This window comes from Halyomorpha halys, unplaced genomic scaffold (genome assembly GCF_000696795.3).
Source record: "Halyomorpha halys isolate HHAL.00 unplaced genomic scaffold, Hhal_1.1 Scaffold64.1, whole genome shotgun sequence".
Classification (NCBI taxonomy): Eukaryota; Metazoa; Arthropoda; class Insecta; order Hemiptera; family Pentatomidae; genus Halyomorpha; species Halyomorpha halys.
Genome location: NW_027116348.1, coordinates 50359 through 74006, shown reverse-complemented (window position 1 = coordinate 74006; position 23648 = coordinate 50359). Strand labels below are relative to the sequence as shown.

At 32.6% G+C, this 23648-nt stretch overlaps 1 protein-coding gene across 1 annotated transcript in view; it reads right to left on the bottom strand.

Annotated features, from left to right (window-relative positions):
• The window catches only part of tei (teiresias), a 25266-nt gene extending 2933 nt beyond the window's left edge, over positions 1-22333 (bottom strand). The window contains exons 1-5 of the mRNA XM_014438645.2: positions 22279-22333; positions 19776-20009; positions 16242-16583; positions 4694-4816; positions 3190-3336 (exon numbers count right to left, since the gene is read on the bottom strand). Of these exons, the coding sequence (XP_014294131.1) occupies positions 3190-3336; positions 4694-4816; positions 16242-16583; positions 19776-20009; positions 22279-22333 (901 nt within the window). The remainder of the gene's footprint in view (positions 1-3189; positions 3337-4693; positions 4817-16241; positions 16584-19775; positions 20010-22278) is intronic.
• Between the last annotated feature and the right edge of the window lie 1315 nt (positions 22334-23648).

Sequence of the window (23648 nt, the reverse complement as noted above, 5' to 3'; positions counted from 1 at the left end):
GGTTTGATAAATATAAATATACCTATACATTTTTAATCAAACTTTTTGAAGTTCTTCAACATTGATCGGTCTCTTATTTTTTTAGTTGGTGGTATATTTGTAAGTATGTAAATACACAATTAAAAGCTAAGCAGAAGAACATGCTATGTGAACTTTCAAGGGGGGAAAAAATGATTTTGCTTGGAAGGACATTTTTAAATACTCCTTTCTGTGTAGTGCCTTTGCATATTTTTTCTGAAAATTAAAATTGGGTTAGTTTAAAAAATTGCATTCCAGCCTATATAATAGTAATATAAAATCATTTAATATAATTACTTTCCCCACAGATCTCCGATTATGGATACAATTTTAGGATTTTAATTAAAGTAGGTTTTATATGTGCTTTCATAAATGTAGAGAGTACTTAGTGTGTACTTTAATTTGATTCAAACAAGGTTAGGTAAGGTTTCTGTGTATAAATAATATAAATCAAACAATGAAGTTGATTATTATTGCAGGATTTAGGTTTTTTATACACATTTTGAGTCTTGACTGCATGATTTTGCATATTGGGTTTTTTTTACTGCATGAAAATACAATCTCCAGTTATTAGTTATAATATTAGGCCAGAAATATCATCTATTCTATCCTAATTATATTTATTTGGCTTTCAACAGAGTTCAAGGTGAGGGAAGTATTCAAGAAATACTGTTATGGTATTGGCACTAAACTTAAAATATTCATTAAGTTTTATCATGACAGTACTAAAAAATCTTAAATTTTTTTTTTATAAATATTATTTAATATATCTGTCTCATAGGTAAGGCAATGGTCTACTAACTCCAAGGACTCGGGTTCGAATCCGGCTGTGGCAGATAATTATTATCTGTTACTTGTAGCCATTGAGTCAGCCCTATGGGTTTTGGAGGCCTGGAGGGTTCACCCAGTCACATAAAGTGGGTAACCTTAACTGGATAAAAATCTGGTGGTCGAGTGTGATTCTGACAAAATCACCTCCTTGCACAACCGTTTGTCTATTAACAGTAGCTTACAAAGTATTGCACCCCTGTACGTTCATGGGTTGTAGCAGTATAGATTTGATTTAATTTAATTTATCTGTCTATTATGGTTATTTTTATATCATTAGTTATATTTTTTTTAGTATTCTAACATATATTGTATTTTATATATTTTATTATTTTGAACATTATATCATTTTATAATTCGTAGTATCTAAATTATATTATATATTCGATAATATACTATACATTCTTATTATTATTCCATTAGTTCTATTTAAATAATAGGAGCATTTCTTGAAAGGGTAATCAAAATATTATTTTACACATTTGATGACGAATGCATTTAATTGTGTATTTTAATTAAGTAAAAAAAAAAAAAATAAAAAAATTGAAATAGAAATTAAAATTCAACATTGAAAATGAAAATTTCAATGAACAAAAACTAAAAAGAGAGTATCAAAATTTGGATAAAAAACTACAACAGTTTTGCAAGGGTTTGAGAAGGGTAAAGCAAGTCATACTACATCTTTACCAAAACTATAATAACATCCTCAATTCTTTGTAGTAGTGCTTTAGGTTGAAATTTTTTAAAGTAATTGTTCTTCGAATTTATTCATTATTATTATCTTTATTGGAAGAAAACAAGTTTTAAATAAATTTCAATATACATCAATATGGAAAGAACTGAACTGAAAAAAAAACAACAAAAATTGATGTAGGATTTAGAGATGTTGCGGAAGATTTTGAATTTCTGAACAATGCCAATCCTAATGCCTGCTTTGAGATGTACACAACTAGAACTTACTATGATGGTCAGTATATGCAGACTTGAATGTTGCATGTTTTCTATAAAATTAAATTGGAAAATGTTTATAACGGAATGTGCAAGATATCAGTCTCCTCTTCCTAGCACAAACACACTTCCTCTTCTTTCACAAATGATTACGAACTTTTGCATAGCAAAGCCATCCATGAAGAATGAATAAGAAGATCTTGAATTTAAAATAAAATATTGGTGGGATCTATAATTGCAGTTGTAACAATTGCAACTGACTTGCCATTTATTTATTATACACATACATAATATGGTAGTCTCAATCCCTTTTCTGGTTCTCAGGAGCGATGGATTTTGACAAATGAAGTATCAAAAGAAAGGAAATTTCATGGAAAAGCGACAAGCCTCAATTTTGATTCTAAAATTCTTACTGCTACTTTAATAAAAGTTATTCACAAAGGGGAGAAGTTTCAATACTGGCTGTAGGAAGTCCATGGATCGAGATGAACATCAATACTTGGGTAAGTTCCCATGTAAACCAAGCTCAGCACTTAAAGACCTAAAATGGACCATTTTTGAGATACTGCGAATTAGGCACAGGTCAAACCTCATTTTAAAGTTAGCATCTTCAACACCATGGTTGTCATTTAGTGAACTCAGCACACTTTTTTATTTATTCAACTAGATAACATAAATGTTTTGAGCTCAAGAAAATGATATTATCAAATTAGTTTATTCTGTCCATCAGTGTTTATAGAACAACATTTTGAGATAAAGACATAACAAAGTTTTATTGGTTAAATTACTCAGTGATATACCAAGGATGTTTAAAACAATTTGCACTAATATGTTTAATATATCTGTTTCTGAATAAGTAACAAGTATTTTTGAGGCTCAATTGATTTCCAATTTTCAAGTCTCAAATCATCCAGAGATGCAGGTTCCCATCAAAACTTTGTATCCCGCTTAAAACATCTGTTCATGTATGGTCTAGCTATGAGATCCTGGTGAGTACAATTCAGAGTAAATATAAGTTAATGGATAGCTGAATCTTGAATGTAAAAGTTAGGTGATATTTTCCAGTGGGGCAATGTAATTACTTATTATGTAAACTGTTACTTAACGATATTCATTATAAAATATGCAGCTTTACCAATTGTGTGCGTTGAATAGACTTTCTTGATAAAATTATATTCTTTATACCAATGAGCATGATAATCGTCTCAAGATTATCACATCAAAATTTAAACCATTATTATTATGAATGGCTTAATGAACTTGCAAAGCACTCATAGTTTTATATGAACAGATATTTCACTGGTTATATACTTCAATAAACATTTAGTTTAAGAAAGAATTATTTCCATAAATATTTAGGTTTTAAGTATGTTCATATACATCTTCTTTACTTACATCGGACATTTAAAAAATATCCAATAGAAGAGTATGTTGATAACAAATGGCGTGTAGTACATTTGTACCAGCCACTATGTTCTCGTTTGATAGAGGTGAAATTCAAGAAGCCATCTCCTGACTGTTCAACTGGAGGAACTCCATCGTCTGAAACATTTAAAAATATAAACAATATTTAATATTTTAAAAAATATATCAAGAGACCAAATATGGTAAAAATATATAAAACTAAATTAGTAATTTTTTTCTTATCCTATTTCACAAAAACAGGCAAAAAATATGAAGTTCTGAGAACTAGATACAAGCTGAGGATATATTATTGTACTTAGATATTATTACTTATATTGATAAATACAAAAACTTCTTGATGAATAATAATAATTAATTAACCACTGCTTCTTTAGGAAGAATTAGGGTTTCATTTCTGTGACAGAGATAAAATTCTTCTATTAATGAACATTTCTTAATTATTTTTTTTAATGACAGATTCTCCCGATATTAAATAAATAAAATAAGAGCACTAAAAAAAAAAAAAAATAAAATAAAGATATTTGAGAGCAAACAATACAGAGGAATAGCTCAAAGGTTAGTATTCTCTGCGTTTCAGACATTGTTTAGACTGGAGGAAAATTTAATATGAAGACAAAAAAATATATGTTTCTTGGTCACAAAATATTTGGACAATAAGAGTGGAAAAATGAATTTCACAACGATATTGTTTTTTAAAAAAGGTAATATAATAGTTTTTTAGATTTTTCATAAATTGATAGATAAGGAGGATTTATAACAGTTAATAAGCTAGGTTGTGATTCTTTTATGGAATATTCTGAGGATGGGGGAATATACCAAAATATCAGGGGGAACTATGTAATTAAAAAAGAAAAGAAATGTTCATTTATTGAAGAATTTTATCACTGAGTATGAAATAAAGACCATATTACAATGAAAAGCAAATTTTCATATGTTTTAAAATTTTACTTTGACATAAACAATAAATATAAGTTTTATCTCATTTTTTTTTTTAGTTATGGTGAAAAAAACATCATCAGTCAAACATATAGGAGGCCTTAGAATACCCGGTTCAGAGCAATGTCAGTTTGGTTTCCACCTGGGTCAGTTAATATTTATTTAGTCCCAGTCCTGTGAAATCAATTTTGACATAGCAGCTCGGGTTAGGACTAGATGGGAATTTCTAGTAAATAGGACCAATAGTAGGCTAACTTGTCAGAATTGTTCTCACCAATAACAATAATAATATGAGTAGTGCATTTACTGTAAACTCTTTATAAAATATGCTGCCAGCTACTTTGGTTATTTACCTTTAGTTTATAAGAGAATTAATTTAAAATGATTTTTTCTACACAACCTACTTTCAATAAATTTTATTATTAATGAGCCTTACAATAAAGATTTTAAGAACTTAAAGTGCTTTCTAAAAAAATTTACACCAAAGAATTCATTTATTTTTCCTCAAACAATTGCGAAAATAAAAATGCTCTTATACCTTTTTGCCAAACAGGAGTAGATGGTGGATTGGAATCAACGTCACATTTCAGAGAAACAGGAATTCCTTCCCTCAAAGGAAAACCAAATCCAGGAACTCTGCTTATAGCAAATGATGGTGTGACTGAAAAAGTAAATAAATTAATGAATAAAATATACATTTATTTTTAATTAATAAATATAAAATGTATAAGATTCAGATACATTTCTGTTAGGGTTGTTTTAAGTTACAAACACTAATCTGACATAATAAATAAAAAAAAAAGCATCAATCTTACAAATATTACTAACATAGATTTTGAGTCCAGTATAAAGAAAAAAATAGTAGAATCAAATAAATTTCTTAATTTTAAAAATCATAAAAAATAAATTATTGTTTGGAATATAAGAAGATTATCATATAACAAGCAGGGAACCATTTAAAATACCTGTACAAGTAAAAGTCTTTCCTAATTAAGAATTACCATTTTAATTTTTTTTTTTTTTTGCCTTTCAAAAATCAGGTTAGAAGCTGAGGATGATCCACAAACAAACAACTAATGCTTTGAAAAGATTCATATCATCGAAGAGCTAAACAGAAAGATTGGGAAAACTACCAAACTATCTATTTTTTTTTTTTCAAATTTATTGACAATCAGAGTAAGGAGTACTTGATAACTTTTCAGCAAGTATTTGAGTAGTTACTACAAAGTGTAATCAAGAATACACATACTCAAAAATTGTGATAGTTTTTTTAATCGATTATACTAAACTTTGAATGATTGAGTACTTTTGTAGTTGATTACATCAAACTAAATTGTGAGTAAACTTGTATTTAATTACTTCTTTTAATTAGATATAATGTAATTGAAAATTTTGTAATTCTTTACTTACAACTCAGTACTCATGTACAATTTATCCAACAATGCAGATAATGAGCTACTATTAGTAACCTATCAGTACCTATTAATCAGAAGTGATTTAGTTTATGCAGTTTATGACTATAAAAACAAGGCTAGTAGTATTTCATGCAGATTAGAATCACTAACTACTAAGATTAGTGTGGTTTTAAAAGAAGAAAGTCTGATGGAATATTCGGAAGAATGACTTCTTTCAAAAAGAGCTCAACAATGAACAAAGTATCTTCTCCAGCAAGCATGACAATGGGCTGTGTTCCATCCAAAGAATTTGAAATGTGTTTCTCATTACTTCTACAAGACAATACACCTCCACCACAATTTTGCTTACCAAAGCATTATATTACAATAATAATTTCCACCCTTTCTTAAACCAATTAACTCTTCTCTTCATATTCTCCAAATCAAGTACATATCTTAATCATTTCTGATTATTGTAAACATAATGGTTATTTTTGTAATATAAACCTAATCCGATTGATATAAAATTTAATACAAACAAGACACTGTCGATTAACATCTATAGATGAACAAATGCATATCTTCCATAAATATAAAAATACTTGGTATCACAATAGTAGATAATAAACTGTATTTTTACCATCAAGCTTTCATTTGAAAGTTTTTGTTTAAAAAATATGATAAACAATAAATTAAAATAATTTTCTTAAATCAATGATTTATAATTTTAATGAGGTTCATTCTATATCTTGTTAGGAAGGTAGATATTACTTTCAAAACAACATTTGGAGTAACTCAAATTTTTTTTTAGCTAAAATGCAGGAGATGCTTATTATTTTTTTGTTCCAAAATTTCTTAGCTCATGCCTTCTTTCCAGAAACTTTAATTTGAAATTTACAATACTTCTTCTTCCTACTGTTTTTACGGATGCGGAACGATACCGATTACATAAAGAGTAGAATACTTTAAGGTTTTTGAAAATTAAATATTTAGTCAGAAGAGTTCACAATGTAAAGTAGCATGAACTGCATGACGCCAATACAATTGGGATTGTAGCATTGAGACGAATAGTTGTAGGACTTAAAACAAATGAATCACAAAAAAGTTAATAACAACTGACCCGACTGGCAAGCGTCCAAGGATCGGGATCGATCGTCCAGAGGACTGGTGAGATCCCGAATCTATGGAAGAAGATATTGCGGGAGGATTCGATAGAAGAGTGGAATGGAGTGGAAAGTGGTGGGTAAGCCAAAAGGGCGCTAACTTTAAGAACGTTCTTCCCCACCGTCCAAGCAAGATTAAAAGCTAAATGGGACCTACCAGACTACTGGGTCGCTCAGTTCCAAACAAAGACACGCAAGGTTCCGTGGAAAGTTACAGAGCTTCAGAAAGAACATTGACTCCTGGTGTCCCTGCTGCAGTCTCTGAAACAGTAGAGCCGCCGTGGGCAGAACTTGAGCCTGGTGGTTGGCAGAACCAGGGATCTCAGCTCTCGCAAAGTCAGACTTCCCCGCCTGATAGGTCGGGAATTGCGTCCAGGCTGATCTTATAGATTGGTTTTGGGCTGTGGTCATTGCCTTCAGATTATTTATTTATCTAATTTAGATGTTACAAACCAACGTTAGATATTCTTTGTCGGCCGATTTCCATTGTTTCCTAATACTTAATACTAAAACAAATTAATATTTTGGCATCTTTCAAAATGAAAAATTCACAACTATACATCGCCTTTTAATAAACATACTCAGGAGTGTGTTTCGAAAAATTAGGTGGAGAGAAAAAAAAATCTAAAATTTCCCAACAATTTTTACTGGATTTTCCCAACTTACCGGAGATCTGGGGAGAATTACTAAAAATTAGCCCTTTTACTAAAAACATTTTGGAAAACTGACCTATCTAAATAGCGTTTATGAACAATTTTGGTAATAATAACATCTTTGAATAATGTTTTATCACAGTTGCAGTTTGAAGTAGTCTCTCAGCTTTTCGTAGTTTTGAAATTATTAGAGAAGGGATGGCGGTTATTTATTAAGTACAGAAGTGGCCGCAGAATTGTGCCCTGTAGCAATCAGTTCTAGTAACCGCCGTGCTTTGTTCTGACAGACTATTTAGAGCATTTTTTTCTAGCAAGCCAGCCAAGCAATTAGAGGTTTAATAGTAGCAGGAGAATCAACCCCTCGCTCTTTTTTTTTTTTTTTAAAAAAAGTCTAATCAACGACCTGGGCTTTTAACTCCACGATAAAGCACTGGAATGAATTTAACAACCAGTAATTTTTAGGTATGGGCGAAGAACATTTATGCGTATGAGACAACACGGTGTGATTTAAAATTTAAATTATTATTGTAATTGTGACATTATTAAATATCTTTGCCAAATTAAATCTTATTTCTCGAGAGTGACTAAGAGATTTTAGGATAGAACAGGTTTTAAGTGGTAATAACTATTTAAAGTACATATTATATCAACTGTACGGATGCAACGATTGATTTTATTGACGCTGATCAAGCCTTTGACAGAGTTTTTTTTTCTTTTTATCCCCCTCCCTTGCCATTTGTGGCATACGGGGTGCGGGAGCAGTGGGGTAGATTTGACAGAGTTAGGCTCCAGAGGCTTATCTCACCTACATAATATACTTCATCTTTCAATTATTTATGTCTGAGAGATGTATCTCAGCAGGAGTACCCCAAGATTTAATTTTTACTCCAATCGTTACGGTACTCTAAATTGCACACAAACACGACATTCTTTAAAGTCTTGGCCAGAAAAAAAAAAATACAAGAAAATCCAATATATGCCTCATAAGCCCAACAACCATAATTAATAAGATTAGCACTCTGGAAAACCCGACTAAAACAGGAAAAATCACATCACCTTTCCTCATCGGCGCCGTACGAGTCATTCAGTTTTTCTTTTTTGCTACCTTAGTTTGACATTTGACTTAAGAATGATATAGGTTTGACACATCAAAAACAAGCAACATCCTAAAATAAAGAACACGATTTTTTTTATTCACTCCTTTCCAGACAATTAAAACTTGAATTCTTACAATTACATAATGAAAACTGTTTGGACTATTCATCACAGATATTTTGGACAGATAAAAAAAAACTTTTTCAAATACTAAAAAAAATTCCTTTGTATGTACATCACATGCCAATTATTAACGAGCAAATACAAGGATATCTTAACACACTCATAAATGAGAAAGCCACAAGACATTCCAGGTAACGCCCCCCCCCCCTGCATAGAGGACCTATTTGTCTAATGCTGCTATCACACCCCGGTGGGCTGTAGCTTAATACAGCTCCTCTCATGCCTATCGTGTGATTTACAATAGTTGTTCATCCAGTCCACTCGTTGTTGATACAATAGGCAGTTATGAATAAAGATTTTAATTTAAAAAACAAATAGGTATCTGATTAATAATTCGGTGATATTCTGCTGGGAATAGAAATGTACAGGCGAAAAGTTCAGTGAAACCACCAATTTCTTTTTTATTTTAAAAAACTGCCAAAATCAATACATATATGAAATTTTTACACTTTCTAGAGACTGGTTATTATTGATTAAATAAATAAATTTTATCCAATTTTAGTCTCAAAACAATCTATATTTCTTTTTAAGTCTGACGTTTCGGCCAATTCGGCTATCCTCAAGAACGATATTTTTTTTAAATAATTTATTTATTGTTATTTACAACTGTATATAAATATATACAACAAGTAAATTTGCTGTATGTGACATAGTGACATGATAAAACATGTGGAGAATCTACCCACTGATAAAACTCCAATAACATTTCTAGAGGAGAAGATCTCGAGGCCATCTTCTTTTCAGACGCCTAGGAGGATTATTAGGTAATGAAGGAGAAGCCAGGTTAGAAACAAGTGAATTTGGGTGGTTGAGAAGTTTATCATGGAAGGAATGGTATCTCGTTCTGGCCAAATCGGCAACATATAGAACATTGAGGTCCTGATGGATGACTTGATTTGTGACAAAGTAAGGAGCGTGAAGGATTTTGGACTGTAAGAATTGGATTCGGGAGGAATTTGATAGTTTAGTGGAGCCCCAAAGCTCAACTCCGTATGTCCAGATAGGCCTTATAATAGTCATATAGATTAGTCTTTTGTAATAAGAACAATATTAAATACAAATTTAGAACAACAATTTAAAAAAAAAACTTTATGCAGGCTATTCTGCCTATAATAGTTACAAATTGAGTAATTTTGGATTGAAATTATTTACCTCGGCAAAATAGTCTGTATAGTTTTTAAATGGATGTGGTTCTAAAATAGTATTTAAGCTGTGATAGATTGTCATTGGGGATGGCCGATTTGAACGAAACGTAGGACTCATAAAGAAATATAGAATGTTTTCATACTAAAAGCGGATAAAATTTATTTAATTAAATAATAGATATATGTTCATCAAAAATACGAAGCAAAATATGAAATAACCATAGTTTTCAGGCATCCCTTTCGAAGAAAATAATCAATCGGCTAAAGAAAAATTTCGCAATGCTCCACTGTGTGGTATAAAAAAATAAAAAGTGATATAGTAATGGGAAATAAGAAAATATATAATAAAGTTTTCATATAAATATTAGTAAGTATGATGTTCAAAATAATTACAGTAGTGACAAATTCACTTCACAAGAACCTCTCTGCTGAGGTGAAATATTGATCTTGACCTATGATCACACATTACTCACAGCAAAACCACTGCTACATTCTCAAGTCAAATGTTCATTGCAATTAGGACTACTCAAGACAAAATGAGATAAAGCCAAAGGAATCAAAAGAGTCCGGGGGCGAACAATATTAACTTTTAGAGAGAAAAAAAAATAAAGAGTTAGCAGAAAGTGAAATCAGCTCCTAAAATCGCTGAGGTGCTCCCTTCCTGATGAACAATTAGTCTCGATTATAAAACATAATTAAGTTGGGAGACTTGTGACACTTATTAACTCAGGGCCCTTCCGTGCTATCTCCATAGTTTTTCACCCGTTATGTCTTTTTAATTAAAAGTCTTCGCCTTAAAATTAATATTCGTCTTTAAAGATTTGGAATAATTTTCTCAAGTATTTTTTCATCCTGGAAATAAAAGTTCTTCAAGTAGCAGACTCAACAGTGGTCCGAATTCTACTGGGTGCAAGAATAAAACGATACCATGGACGACGCCTAGATATTACTTAGAAGTAATTAACAAAACAAACATGACACAAATACTACTTTGATAGTGACATACGTCACAAAAGAAAGTTTTATTTTACTTTGTATTTGCATATATTGTGAATTGTAATAGAAATCCAAAATCTTCAAACCCATTTTAAAATGTTATTATTTTTTTAAATTAATCGTTAAACCGTTTTAGTACAAGAGCTTTTCTTATGAATTTCTTAGAAAAAAGATAAATCATTTTAAAAAAAAAAAAAAAATTAGAGATCTTGTGCCAAATTACAACCAATGTTGGGTTGTAAAATAAGTTTGTAGCGTTTTTCAATATATCAATTTAATCCTCACTGTGTTTAAGAAATCATGTTTACTTGGTCAATAATGTTTAGATATTCTATAAGAGGATTAGTTAAGGTGCTTTTATGCATCAGTTTTAACCGAGATTCCTTATCTTTAAGTGATATTCTGCTTGCTCAAAATGGAAGAGAAAAAAAAATCATTTTCGTCATTTAATGATTTTTTTATTTCCGAAAAGGAAAATCCGTAAAATTTATAGTGTGTATGGAGATTTTGACTTGGAAGACGCAAAACGCTCAGCTCAATTGTTGATGATGACCAAATTGAAGTACTGTTTTTCAAAGAAATTATTTCAGCTCTTGTACAACAACTGTTAGTAAAAAAAAAAAAACAGAGAGAGTAGTAATAACATACAGTAAATGTGATTGTAATTATATTTTTATATTTATGTAATGTTTTTTTTATATATTTAATACTTTGCTAAACATTTTATTGATTCTAAAAATAAATAAAAAATAATTATTCGACGCACTAATATTAAGAAGCAATGCTGTTTATCACTCCTATATTAGAGAATAAAAAAGAAATTTTATCATCATCTTTTCAATAACCATAACACAAACTTAGGTTTCCAATTTATTTTTTCCTCTTATGAAAATTATATCAAAAGGATATTGCTCTGAATAATACTGGGATACAATACTTTTCGTACTACTTTTGGAAAACAAAACGCTTTTATGACGCTCGCACCTGGCTGTTCAGTTTGTTATTATGGAACAGGGGCAGATGGAATACGACTGGGTTTATGGCCAGGTCGAGGAGCTCAGCAAGAGCTAAGAGGTTGTAAACTGCGACGAGGCGCGATTTCTTAGATCCCTTTTATTTCTGCTTACTGGTGGATAGTCTTGATTGATTTATTCTTTCTCCTATCAAGGATAAGTTCATAAACTGCTTACCGAACTTCAATTATAATGTAAAGAAGTATCCGACTATCACTAACTTGGAACCGAATTGGCAATCTGAACTTTTCTCTAAGCCATGATTAATTTTGATGTAGTTTTACTTATGACACAGCCGAAACTTCGACAAATTATATTTACTGCTTGACTGCAAGCAGAATGTGGTGAGCAGTGCTGCTGATTCACTCGACAAAAACAGCGCCTTGAAAATCCCGTTTTATCCGACACATACCCACCACTTTACCCGCTCTTGGAGAATCGTTATAACTATAGCTGTTTGATTGTTACAGTCGTGATTTTTCTGTCGCATTAGCTCTGGCGGGCCTTGACAGTGAACAATTGATAAAGAAAAATCGTGCAGTTTCAGTTGTTCGATTAAGTCGTAGCCAGTATAATGGTGTAACTGTTTGATAGTTAAAGTCATAACAGTCTTTACTGCCATGACAGTTTACAGTCGGGACAGTGTTAACGTGATAGTTGATAGTACATGTAATGTCAGTGAACTAACCTCCGCGTTAACTGCCACGTTTAACAGTCATAGGATACCCGTTGACAGTCTACTGTCGCAACATGTACCAAATGTAATGACGATAGGCAGGAAAACATCATTCTTATATATTTTTTTGTTTTGATTATTTCTGATTTTGAAATTGATTCCAATAAAGTTTTTATTCAGCCCATCAACAGCTATGGAGTTGGACTGTAACTCGAAGAAAAAATTGAATCAGCCTCGGGCCCAACTGATAACCCCCTCCTCCCCCATTGCCCAAAATCAAATCGGACCAAAGCCCAAAAATAATATTCATCCCAGGCCTCAAAAACAAATAGATACCGGGTCTCAAAAAAGAAGTACATCATGGACCCCAAACGGTCTAGGGACGCCTATGTCCTAAAATTCTAAGGAGAGATAATAACTTGTTAGTAATAGAAAAAATCTCTAATGATTAACTAAAAAAACTAGTCGAAGGACTAGTGCGACACTGCACTAGCACACCTATATATACCGTAAATACAATTACCTACTAAGATGAAAAATACCCGAAAATCGGGTAAATACACCCGGAAAATACCGGCAGCACTGGTGATGAGCCCTTAATTGTATTTTGAGGTTATGATTAGCTAAAAAGAACTATAACCTACAAGTGTCCACTATAAACAGGACTGGAATGATTAACAGTTCAATTTTGATAATCTCTCTCTTTCCAGATGTTATCAGAATACACGCATATAACGCTAAAATAAGGGCTTTATGATTAGGGGGGATACAAAAAAATTAAATATTATAGATAAAAATTAAGCCACCAATTCATGATAAAAGAATAAAAATTAAATGAATATAATGAGTATACCAAATATATTACAATCTTACTTAGTAGTGGTAAGTATGTTTTTTTTTTGTTTTGTTTAATAGTGTAAAACGTCACCGGTCATCAACGCTATTAACATCTTATTTAATTTTCCTCACATTTTTTTTTCATCTGTTTTATGTTATATTTTTGACAGTAAACCTTTTGATTTTAAACACTGAAATACTAATTTTATTGTTTTATCATCGTCCCTCAGGGTTTTTGAAATATAAGGGTTTAATCTAACTCGCTATTGAAGTGCGGCGAGAAATAAGCGCATTCCTGAATGATTTCGATAATTTAGTATGGTTAGTAGAATAGTGATTAATAAAATTTTGACAATGAGAAATTTATATTAATAAGAACACAATTTTAATTTTAAACATGAACTGCTGGATAGAACCGACATATGTCATGACTGAATCTGAATGTGAATTATGAAATGTGAGTAGGAGGAAACAATCTTACTTGTTTTATTCCTTATCCTTTATCCTCATCTCACTTCATCTGCTTAGACATGGTGTTGAGTTAATCACTCACTCATCGTGATTTAATATTTCAACACAAATAAATGATCTTTTGATCTCAGATCTTCCGTTATCTAACTCACTCCGCCTTGTTTTCTTTCTAGGTTCCGGGTTAACTGGTTTCTGATTAACATGTTTGCCCCTATATGGCTACTAAATAATAAAGTTTGATCGAGTATCTTCCCAAACCATTGAAAGATTTGAAACTTGTTCATTAGACATTAGAAAAACACTAGTGTAGATGTAACCGCATTAGCACATACTAATCTTTTAATGTTTTTAACGCAGTTATAAAAGCCCTCATTTACATCCTCGAGTATGACTAGTGACTCCAACATGTCACCCTTCATTTGATTGCATATGAAAAAAGGTATAAAGACCAAAAACCATTCGTTGCTTGCCTCATTCCCTTTGCTATTGACGGAATTTGATCCTCAAATTAATGCTGCACTTTGTAAGGCTCTCAAATTCCTTTGCTACGCGATATTGTTCATCATAAAGGTGTTTCTGGTTTAACTGCCTATAACGAAGTAATGTGGAAACGCGAGACTGGCACCTATAAAATCCAGGAAGAGGATAATAGTCAAGCCATTAGATTGCGTAGTTTAGAGGTACGAGGGTCAGATCCAGGTGTTTATGAGGGCATTAACCCGACGGAACTGATACGGGTTTTGACAGGAGTTTCTCGAGAGTCCCAGTTACAAAACTGGGAAGAGTCGATTTTTCAGGTGTAAATCACAGTAGTATAATAGTAAGGCAGTATAAGTTATGATGATAATTATAGATAGGGAAATGTGGCCAATGACATATGTAAGGTATTTCAAGGAAATGTTTATGGCTGGATGAGAATAGGGCTAAGTATATGTTACGTATCAAATTTTTAGACAAGTGACAATATCTTGGGGTAGAATGACAGCTTAAGTCCGATGATCACTTTTTAGGTGTTCTTTACAGAGCACCGCAAAATTAAATCCACATGGATTTGCTGTATGCCTGCTCAAGCAAATAAAAGAAAGGCGTTGTTCGTTGGTTACAACTGGACTAGTATGGACCATAGAATATGCTCTAAATGACAGCATTGCAGGAATAACAACATTTTTATAATAATTTTGGAAAATTGTTAGTTTACTCACGGATCGTTCCAATCTGTCTGTCCTGTGCTAATAGAATTTTTGCTAACTCCTTCGTTAACCAGTTTAATAATTGCGCACGCCTATCACTTAAATTATATTTTAGCTGACATTCTTTAACCCTCATTCTTTACTGGATTAATTTTTCTTTGAATGAAATATATTCGAAGAACGTAAGGCACATTTCTCACTAAAAGGTAAGTGACCATCATTCGAACTTAATAATGTTATAAAGAACATTAGAATTTATGATAATTTTATTATTATTATAATATAATTACAATATTAAAAATCATATCTATACCCCTCCCTTCCCTTCATCTTTCTATTCTATAACCTAAAATAATCCTTATGATTACAAATACCATGTATTTTGTTTCATTCATAACTTTTTTTTAAAGAGTAAATAACTAATTGTATGCTCGACTTAGTTTTTAATTTGCCGTGCTTTAATCCAATCAGAAAGTATTAAAAATAAAAAATAAAAAATATATCATCCTATCCTCATCCTAAAATATATCATCAAGTAATTCTTAAATTTACAAGATTTTTCAGAGCAGGCCAATTAAAATAAAGTGAACCATGTTTTCATATTTTTTTTATGAAACTTTTCACCCAACAATCTCATTGACTCATTTTTGTATTATTATCTATTTATTATTTTTTATTCCTTAGTATCTATTAATTTAAGATTTCAGTATTTTTCAATTTACTTTTGGGTGAACAATAACTTAAATTTACCTTTGTTTCGCTTTGTATTCTTTTTTTCTATATTTATTTTGTCAATGACAAAATATTTTTTTCATTTGTAATTTATGGACATAATTTTTTTTTTTATAGTCTCTATGTATTTTAATTTTTACCTAAAAATCTGTTTATTGATTGTATTTCTCGTTGGTTGAATTTTAAATATTATTTTATTATATTTGAAACTTATACAAAGATGTTTTTTGTTGTATTACTTTTATGAAGAGTTTTCCATTTATCTGTTTCTTATAATTACTTCTTGTTTGTTTTCTTTTTTTTTAACTTACATTTTATGTGTTATTTTAAGTAATGCGATAAACCCCTATGTATATCTTTATGCTATAGCAGAAGTAAATAAATATTAATAAATGTTAAACCTCTTTCTGTACAAAGTATCCTTTACCATATAATGTTCCTCTTTTAAATTTCTAAATCTCAATATTTTTAATAATTATGAAATTAAAAAAAAAAATTATTCTATACCAGAATACTTAAGAACAAGTTTATAACTCACATTGTACATCGAGTAGTAGAGATGCGTTGAGCGGGGCTGGCAGAGTAGGATGAGTTACGATGCAGGCTACAGTAGAGTTATGGTAGGCCCTCCTGACAGAGGGGATCGTGGCGATGGCCGACGACACGGAGCCTCTGGGGGGCGCCGGGGTAGTCTGGAGGGCCAGCCCCGGGGCCGTGGAGCCCGCCGGGGGCACGAGGAGCCAATGGAGCCCGGGGGACGGGGCCCCACCTTCCACCAGGCATTCCACGCTCAGGGCCGAGTTCTCCTTCACTGGTACGAAGAGGTTGCCTGGGTCCAGACGTCTCTTGTCGATCATGAGGTAAGGCGCCTTAGGGGGCTCTGGAAAAGAATGCTACAGTTGGCAAGTGATACCTCAACATTATTTAAGATAGTATTCTAACATAATTAACAGTCAAAGGATAAACAATCTATTATTAAAAGTGGTTGTAAGGTGAGTCAGGGCAAGTGCCGATTACAATCTTAAACATTTGACTTTGAAAATTTAAATTTTCGCCTTCAATTTTTTTTTTTTAATCACAAAAATTGCAACAACTTTATACACCACTAACCTACACGAAACCTAACAGAGGTTTAGGGCACTCTAAACAGCTCGAAATGGTAAAAATCGGACCTTAATAAAAAAATTAGAACCGGAGATATAAAAGTTTTAAAATTGTTTCTTTATCTGAAATTAATTTATCCTTATAAAGATATAAAAAATAAAAACATGGCATGAAAGAGTATTCAGCTTTACAACAATTATTGATTCTTTGGATTTGCATAACATTTTCAGGAGTTATTAATTTATTTTGTAAACATGTGCTTTTGGATAAAAAAAAATATAAAATTTTTATTTAAAAAATATGCTCTATAACTCAAGCCTAAAACTTTCTAATTTTTTTATTTATATGAAAATTCGTATTTAAGGGTTTAATAAGACGCTAAAACCGCATCTGACTATTTTTCTTTGACAGAATTGTTTTTGGTATACTTTATCTGAAGCGACTTTTAGTTATTGTGATTTTTTTTTTCACATCTTTATAATATTTATGATCAGAGAGATCAAACTGTATAATGAAAAATGATAAAATAAATAAATTGCATATAGTTATATATACCTATCAACCAAGAATTTTATAATATTTTCAGGGTTACAAGGAGGGTTAAAATCTGGCAGTGGAGCGTGCTTCTGACCAAATCACCTCCTTGCACAACCGTTAGTCTAGTAACAGTACTTCCTTACAAAGTACTGAACCCCTGACCCTTTATGGGTTGTAGCGGTACAGATTTAATTTTTTATTAATAATTTTTTAAAATATTTTGTTTGTTTAATCTTGGTATGAATGTGATCATTTATTACTATTACTTGTTGCCCAAGGTTGTTGCAGATTGTAATATTTAACAAAAAATCAATATCATAAAAGTTAACATTTATTCTGGCGTACATACTATAAGTAAGATACCTACCCACCATACAAGCAGATACGTTTATACAACTCCTCATAAAAAATTTAATTTCAACTGCTAACAGATACATTTTTATCATATTACGAACAGAGATATATCCGAATAATTTTTTATCTTTAAGACAATTTCCTTTGAAATGGTGTTTGTTTGATATTTCTAAGTCATATAGTTTTTGAATTAACAAAGAAACCGCAAACGCCGACATTTACTGAAATTGGTCTGAAGAACCGAAGAAAAATGGCTGGCATATATAATAAGTTAAAGGAAAAAAAACACTGCTTTTATTTTTAGAAACATAATGAAATCAATATATAAAATTAAAAAAACAATTAGCAATGGTGAAGCAACCAACTTAATTTATTTTGGACCACTTGGTGTGGATTAATCCCATAAGGCACGAAATAACAATTAAGAAATGCCTATGAAGATGCCTGCTTGATTATTAAATCGTCTAGATGCAATAAAGCCAATTCTAAAGTAGTTAGGACACATCTGTTACGTTGCATCGTAAATTCCCAATGGCGGGGAGGTAGAGAAGTTATCAGAAACTAGGGCATGCATCTAAGCATGAAGTTGTTTGGCAAACTAGGTTACCCCCAACTATTTGCAATGTAGATAAGTGTCTCCTGGATCGCCTACATTAATTCAACCATTCTTGAGAACTGGAACAACCATAATTAAAAAAGGATTTCGGATAAACGCCAGTTAATTGTACGTTTTAAAAATCGTCAATCACTTATTGTAATTATTATTTCTGTTCTTACATGATAAAATAAATATGGATGCTTTATGAAAACCTTAAATCTCTCAAATACAAGTAAATCACCAACTAGTCAATATTAAATAAATTCAGGTATTATCAGGAAAGAAAAAAAATTAATTCTCACGTGTGAGGATCAGAGACAGCTTATCTCACCTCAACAGTTAAACAATATATAACCCAATTAAGACATAAGTAGAGGAGATAGAAGAAAGATGGGCTACTTACGAAAAGACTAAGTCTGACTTTTTTTGTTCGTCGTTGGTATGTTTTTGGCTACAAAATAGCTACAATCATTTTGGCTTTTAGGCTGCAAATGCTTTCTTTTTTCTTTTTTTTTTTTGGTACCAAATATCTTGAAATATCATACAGAAAACCTGTTTGGTATCAATGTACTTACAATTTTATACTTGATTAAGCTAATAGCCTATTTTATTGGTTTTTAATATAAAATTAATTAACGAACGAAAAACTGAAAGCCAATACTTTTCACTGATTGTTCAATACCTTTAAAACTATCTACCAAACTATTAAAATTAATAATAACTACTTGAATAAGTATAAATTTCCTAAAAGTTTAACCATTATACAACTCTGAAGGTTCAAGAGGTCTTGAATACAGTTTTTTAAAAACCATTCTTTTAATAACAAGAAATCAATATTTATTATGAAAAATAACATGGAAACTACATTATAGTACATTTTCATAGCTTCAATTTGAGTGCTAATAATAATAAACATGTTTACCTCTAATAGATCCTGAGATACAGTTATAGGAAATCAACATTTTGTGAATTTATTTATAAGCAACGTATATTGTATTCTAATGATTATATGCTTTCTAATGATTATATTTATTATTTGCAATTTCCATGATATTCGTGAAAATAAATTCATAAAACGTTTTCTCGTCACTAAAAAAAAATATTTGAAAAGCTGCTTATGGAATGCTCAACAACGTAAAGGCTAAATAAAGGTTTTATTATTATTTTTTTGTTTGGTAGATATCTTTTAAAATATTGAGCAATCAGTAAAAAATGAACGGATCCTCTAGACTTTTTAGATTTTTAGTCGACATTTTGTAATTTTTTTTTCTAACCAATTGCATAATTTTTTTCTTCTCTTTGTTGCAAAAATATCCAAAAAACAAATTCTGGTTTAGCATCAATTAAAAAAACAGATTATGATTAAACTAACACATTTTTAGATTCGTATTTAAACAATTGATAAACTTCAAAAATGTAAGATATTTTTACTTTAATTACTACTATTAGGTTATGTATGTATAATCTAGAAATACTTACCAAGCACGATGAGGTGTACAGGGGCCGAGTGCGGCCCGCAGGTCCACAGCCCAGAGTCCGAGGGGCGGGCCCTGCTGATGACCATGGACCCCCTCTCTAGGCGGTACCTCGGGTCCTGGGCCGGGGGGTCCGGGCCGTGCCTCCAGTCCCCCGCGGGGCCATGGCATGGCAGGACCGCCCGCCCTCCCTCCCTCACCCGCACCTCTGTCGGTCCTCCATCCCCAGTCACCGCCTCTGCAACAGCAATGCAATATTAGAACATGATGTATTTTAATATGTCTCTGCTTAAAATTGATTTAACAACTGAACAGTTTGAATACAATATAGAGAAGTTTCATATCTTGACATTAAAAAAAAACAAAACTAATAGTAATGAAAATCTTGCTTCTCTCTCTATAGTAACGACGGCTGCAAATATCCACTACCAATGATATTGCTGACTGAAGAGAAATGGGTACTCAAAGAAACGGACAATAATTAAAGATGTTGATTCCATGAACAGACATGATAGTTTAAGGGAGAAAGGAACTAAGAAACCAGATCCACGGAGATCACTCCCATGGGTGTAGCTGAAAGTTAAGAGGGCAAAGGTTTCCTTGTGGTGAACCACCTGGGGCAGTAGTTTCTTTCTCAGTGACATCCAATCGGAGGGCCATGGGGTACGTTAGGAAGGACTTTGTAACTTTCCAAATAGCAATCGTGGTGGAAGTTTTGAATGAAATCAACACAACCCCATACAAATTGAGTTCACTAACCTAATTTTTAATAGTGATCATTAAGTGTAGAATAATAATTTATTTTCTCACGAGGTACTATCCGCAAAAATATCATCTCATGATGAACTTAGTGGAAGATTCGACCTACCACCAGTGGCTAGAGGTTGAGAAGATACATCAATAGATCTAAACCTCACGAATCATTGTAATACGTTAGATAACATTCCTATGTGGTCACTAGTTAAAAGTGTATCTTACAAAAGATTGAAGTAATTTGTGGTGAGGAAGAATTTCTCATCCCATAATTCAGATATTGACTTTTAATGAAATAATTAATGACATATGGAGTTGGGATCTAACAGATGGGCATGCTAATACAACTCGAGCCATTTTGGCTGCCATCGGAAGGAGCGCTACAAGATGTGTGGAGGGAAGAAGGTAATGCCTCCGCGATAAAATCTCATCGGCGCAATTTCTCAAACGTCACCGAGCCGGGCCCCGATAACGGCACTTCTTCCCCTTTATCGTCTCAATTTACCAACGTTTTCATTCCCCGGCTTCCACTTTCTCCTGGCTACGGTATTTATTATTCTCTAATTCCAGGTTTAATATCCCCCACAAGGTGAGTTATCCCTGAGTCTTATTGGAACCGCTGGTACTATATATAGAGTGCTTTGTCAATCGGATCTCCAATGCTATCAGTCTTCAGATAGATGTGTGCTCAGATATTTGTATCCGCGGACACCTGCAGGCTTTATTAGAAGTCATGATAGGTGCAGTTGCCGATATTTCATCATTCGATTTCAATTTTTAACTTAGATTTGTTGAGGTGGCATATGGAAGAAAACGCTTATAAATTTCACATAATTAATACCACAAACAGCACAATAATTTTAATTTTTTTTTCAACCGTAATTTAATAGTTATTAATCCATAAGTATGGTACAGCCTTAACAAAGTAATAGAAATAAATTTGGTACTTTGCCCGCATTACACAACTTTCACTTAGCTCTCTACATAGCATACATTCCTCAGTTTTGCATATATTCGTGGATTCACGTTGAAGTTATGGCTATTTTTTGTGGTTTTCGAGAAAGAATATGAAGATTTGAGTTTTTCCATGTAACATAACGAATGTAAATTTTTTTTCAGCCAAGAAATGTATCTGCTTTTTCAGTTCAAATCGGATGTTTTCATTTTTCTCCTTTAAATGCTCATAAAATTCTCCTAAACTTTGCATTCATCCATTATTTATTAATGCTATCTGAGAGCTGTTTATTTTATTCAAATTAAAAGTACTTTAGAGGAAACTTTTATTCGTTTAAGTCCTGTCATACTATTTAAATGGTGATAAGAGCTAGGTGATATTAAAGACCTTTTGACTGTGCATTGTAATGCCGAGTTTAATCAAAAGTTGAAAAAACGATTCTATAAAGTAACACCTCGGGACAATCGATTTGATCAAAACAATTACTGACATATTCCAGGTATATACACGCCCTCAATATGGAATTTCAGTTTCGTACAATGTTTCATTTTTGAGCTAGGCTTACCAAACATAAACGCCCGCGCGCGGGCACACACATAAAACACACTTGAAAAGTTGGAAACAACTGCCTTCTCTGTCGAAACTACAGATGGCCACACCCAAACAAATTCCACCAAGAAAGAATACTATTAAATCCGATGGGACAGTTACTCACTCCTTCTTTGTGCGGGCGATAAAAGGAAGGGCGAGAAGAAAACCGTACAGCCCAATGCACAAGAAGAAAAGTGGCAAGAAGTACGCAAAAGATCGGGGAAGAAATCTTGACCTAAGCCACCGATGCCTGATGCAGTCATTGTGAAAATACCGGAGGGTCAGTCCTATGCAGATGTCCTGCAAAAGGTGAGAGAAGATCCGGCGATGGTGAAAATGGCCTCTTCAATCACAAAGGACCAGAAAATTAATAAAGGCGACCTGTTACTCCTATTGGATTGGAAGAAAGAGCAATCCCTTGCTTCACTAAAAAGCTCAATGGAGGGTGTGCTTGGCTAAGGGGCAGAAGTGCGGACTTGGACGGAGGAATCCCTTTTTGAACTGCAAGATTTGGATGCTCTCACCACCAAAGAGGAGGTTGCGGAGACCTTAAAACCTCTCCTAGGTGAAGAGTCAGTGGCCATCACAGAAGTAAGACCCTCATCGCTAACCAGGCTGTTGCTGAGAGTGGCTGCCTTCGATAGGCCTACAACTAGCAGATCACAAGACTGAAGTTCTGCTAGTAACTAGTAGGAAGCAAATTGAGTTCATCACAGTCACGGAGGGTAGGCACGAAATTCGTTCCTAATCTTGCTTAAAATACCTAGGAGACATGTGATCCACGTACGTCTTCACTTCAATGTTCACACGAAATACATGAGCGACAAAGCTGCTAAAGTAGCATCCTTAATGGCACGCCGTATGCCAAACGTTGGAGGTCCAAGGGAGAGTCACAGAAGGCTTCTTCCTACTGTTGTCGCCTCAATGAAGTTATATGCAGCTCCAATTTGGAATGAAGCTATGGTTACCAAATCATATAGGAGACAGTTAATTCCGTTTATCGTAGAGTTTCCATAAGGAGAGTATGGACTTTTCGTACTGTTTCCTATGAGGCGGTGTGCGTGATAGCCAGAATTCAGCAGAAAGAAGTGACTTAGAGTGAGTGTATGAAGGACGCATCACACGAGAAAATGTGGTGAGCCATATGCTACGCTTGTATCAGCAGTGAAGAGATTCACGACAGTCGTTCTTAAGAGGTTGAGAGTGGAAGAGAGATCCAGAAGATGTGACTAGCATGGAAACGTGAAAACCACGTGAAGAAAATGATGCAGCACTACGCCATTTCCTCCCATGAAGTAATGCCTAGCGGCGGTCCCGTGGAGAGAAATGAACAAATGTAGGGCTGTGGTTTTAGAGGGTTAAAAATCTCCTAAAAATAAAAATCTCCTGTACATTTTTAATCTTATAGTTTACGTATTTTTTTATATTTGTATCACTGTTTATTTTACATTAATACTTTTTTAAATTGATAGATTTATTTATTGATGGATATTACAATCTGCCACAAAGTTGTGGGCAATAGGTAATATTGATGAATGATCTCATACATACTAAAATAAAATAAAATAAATAAGTAAA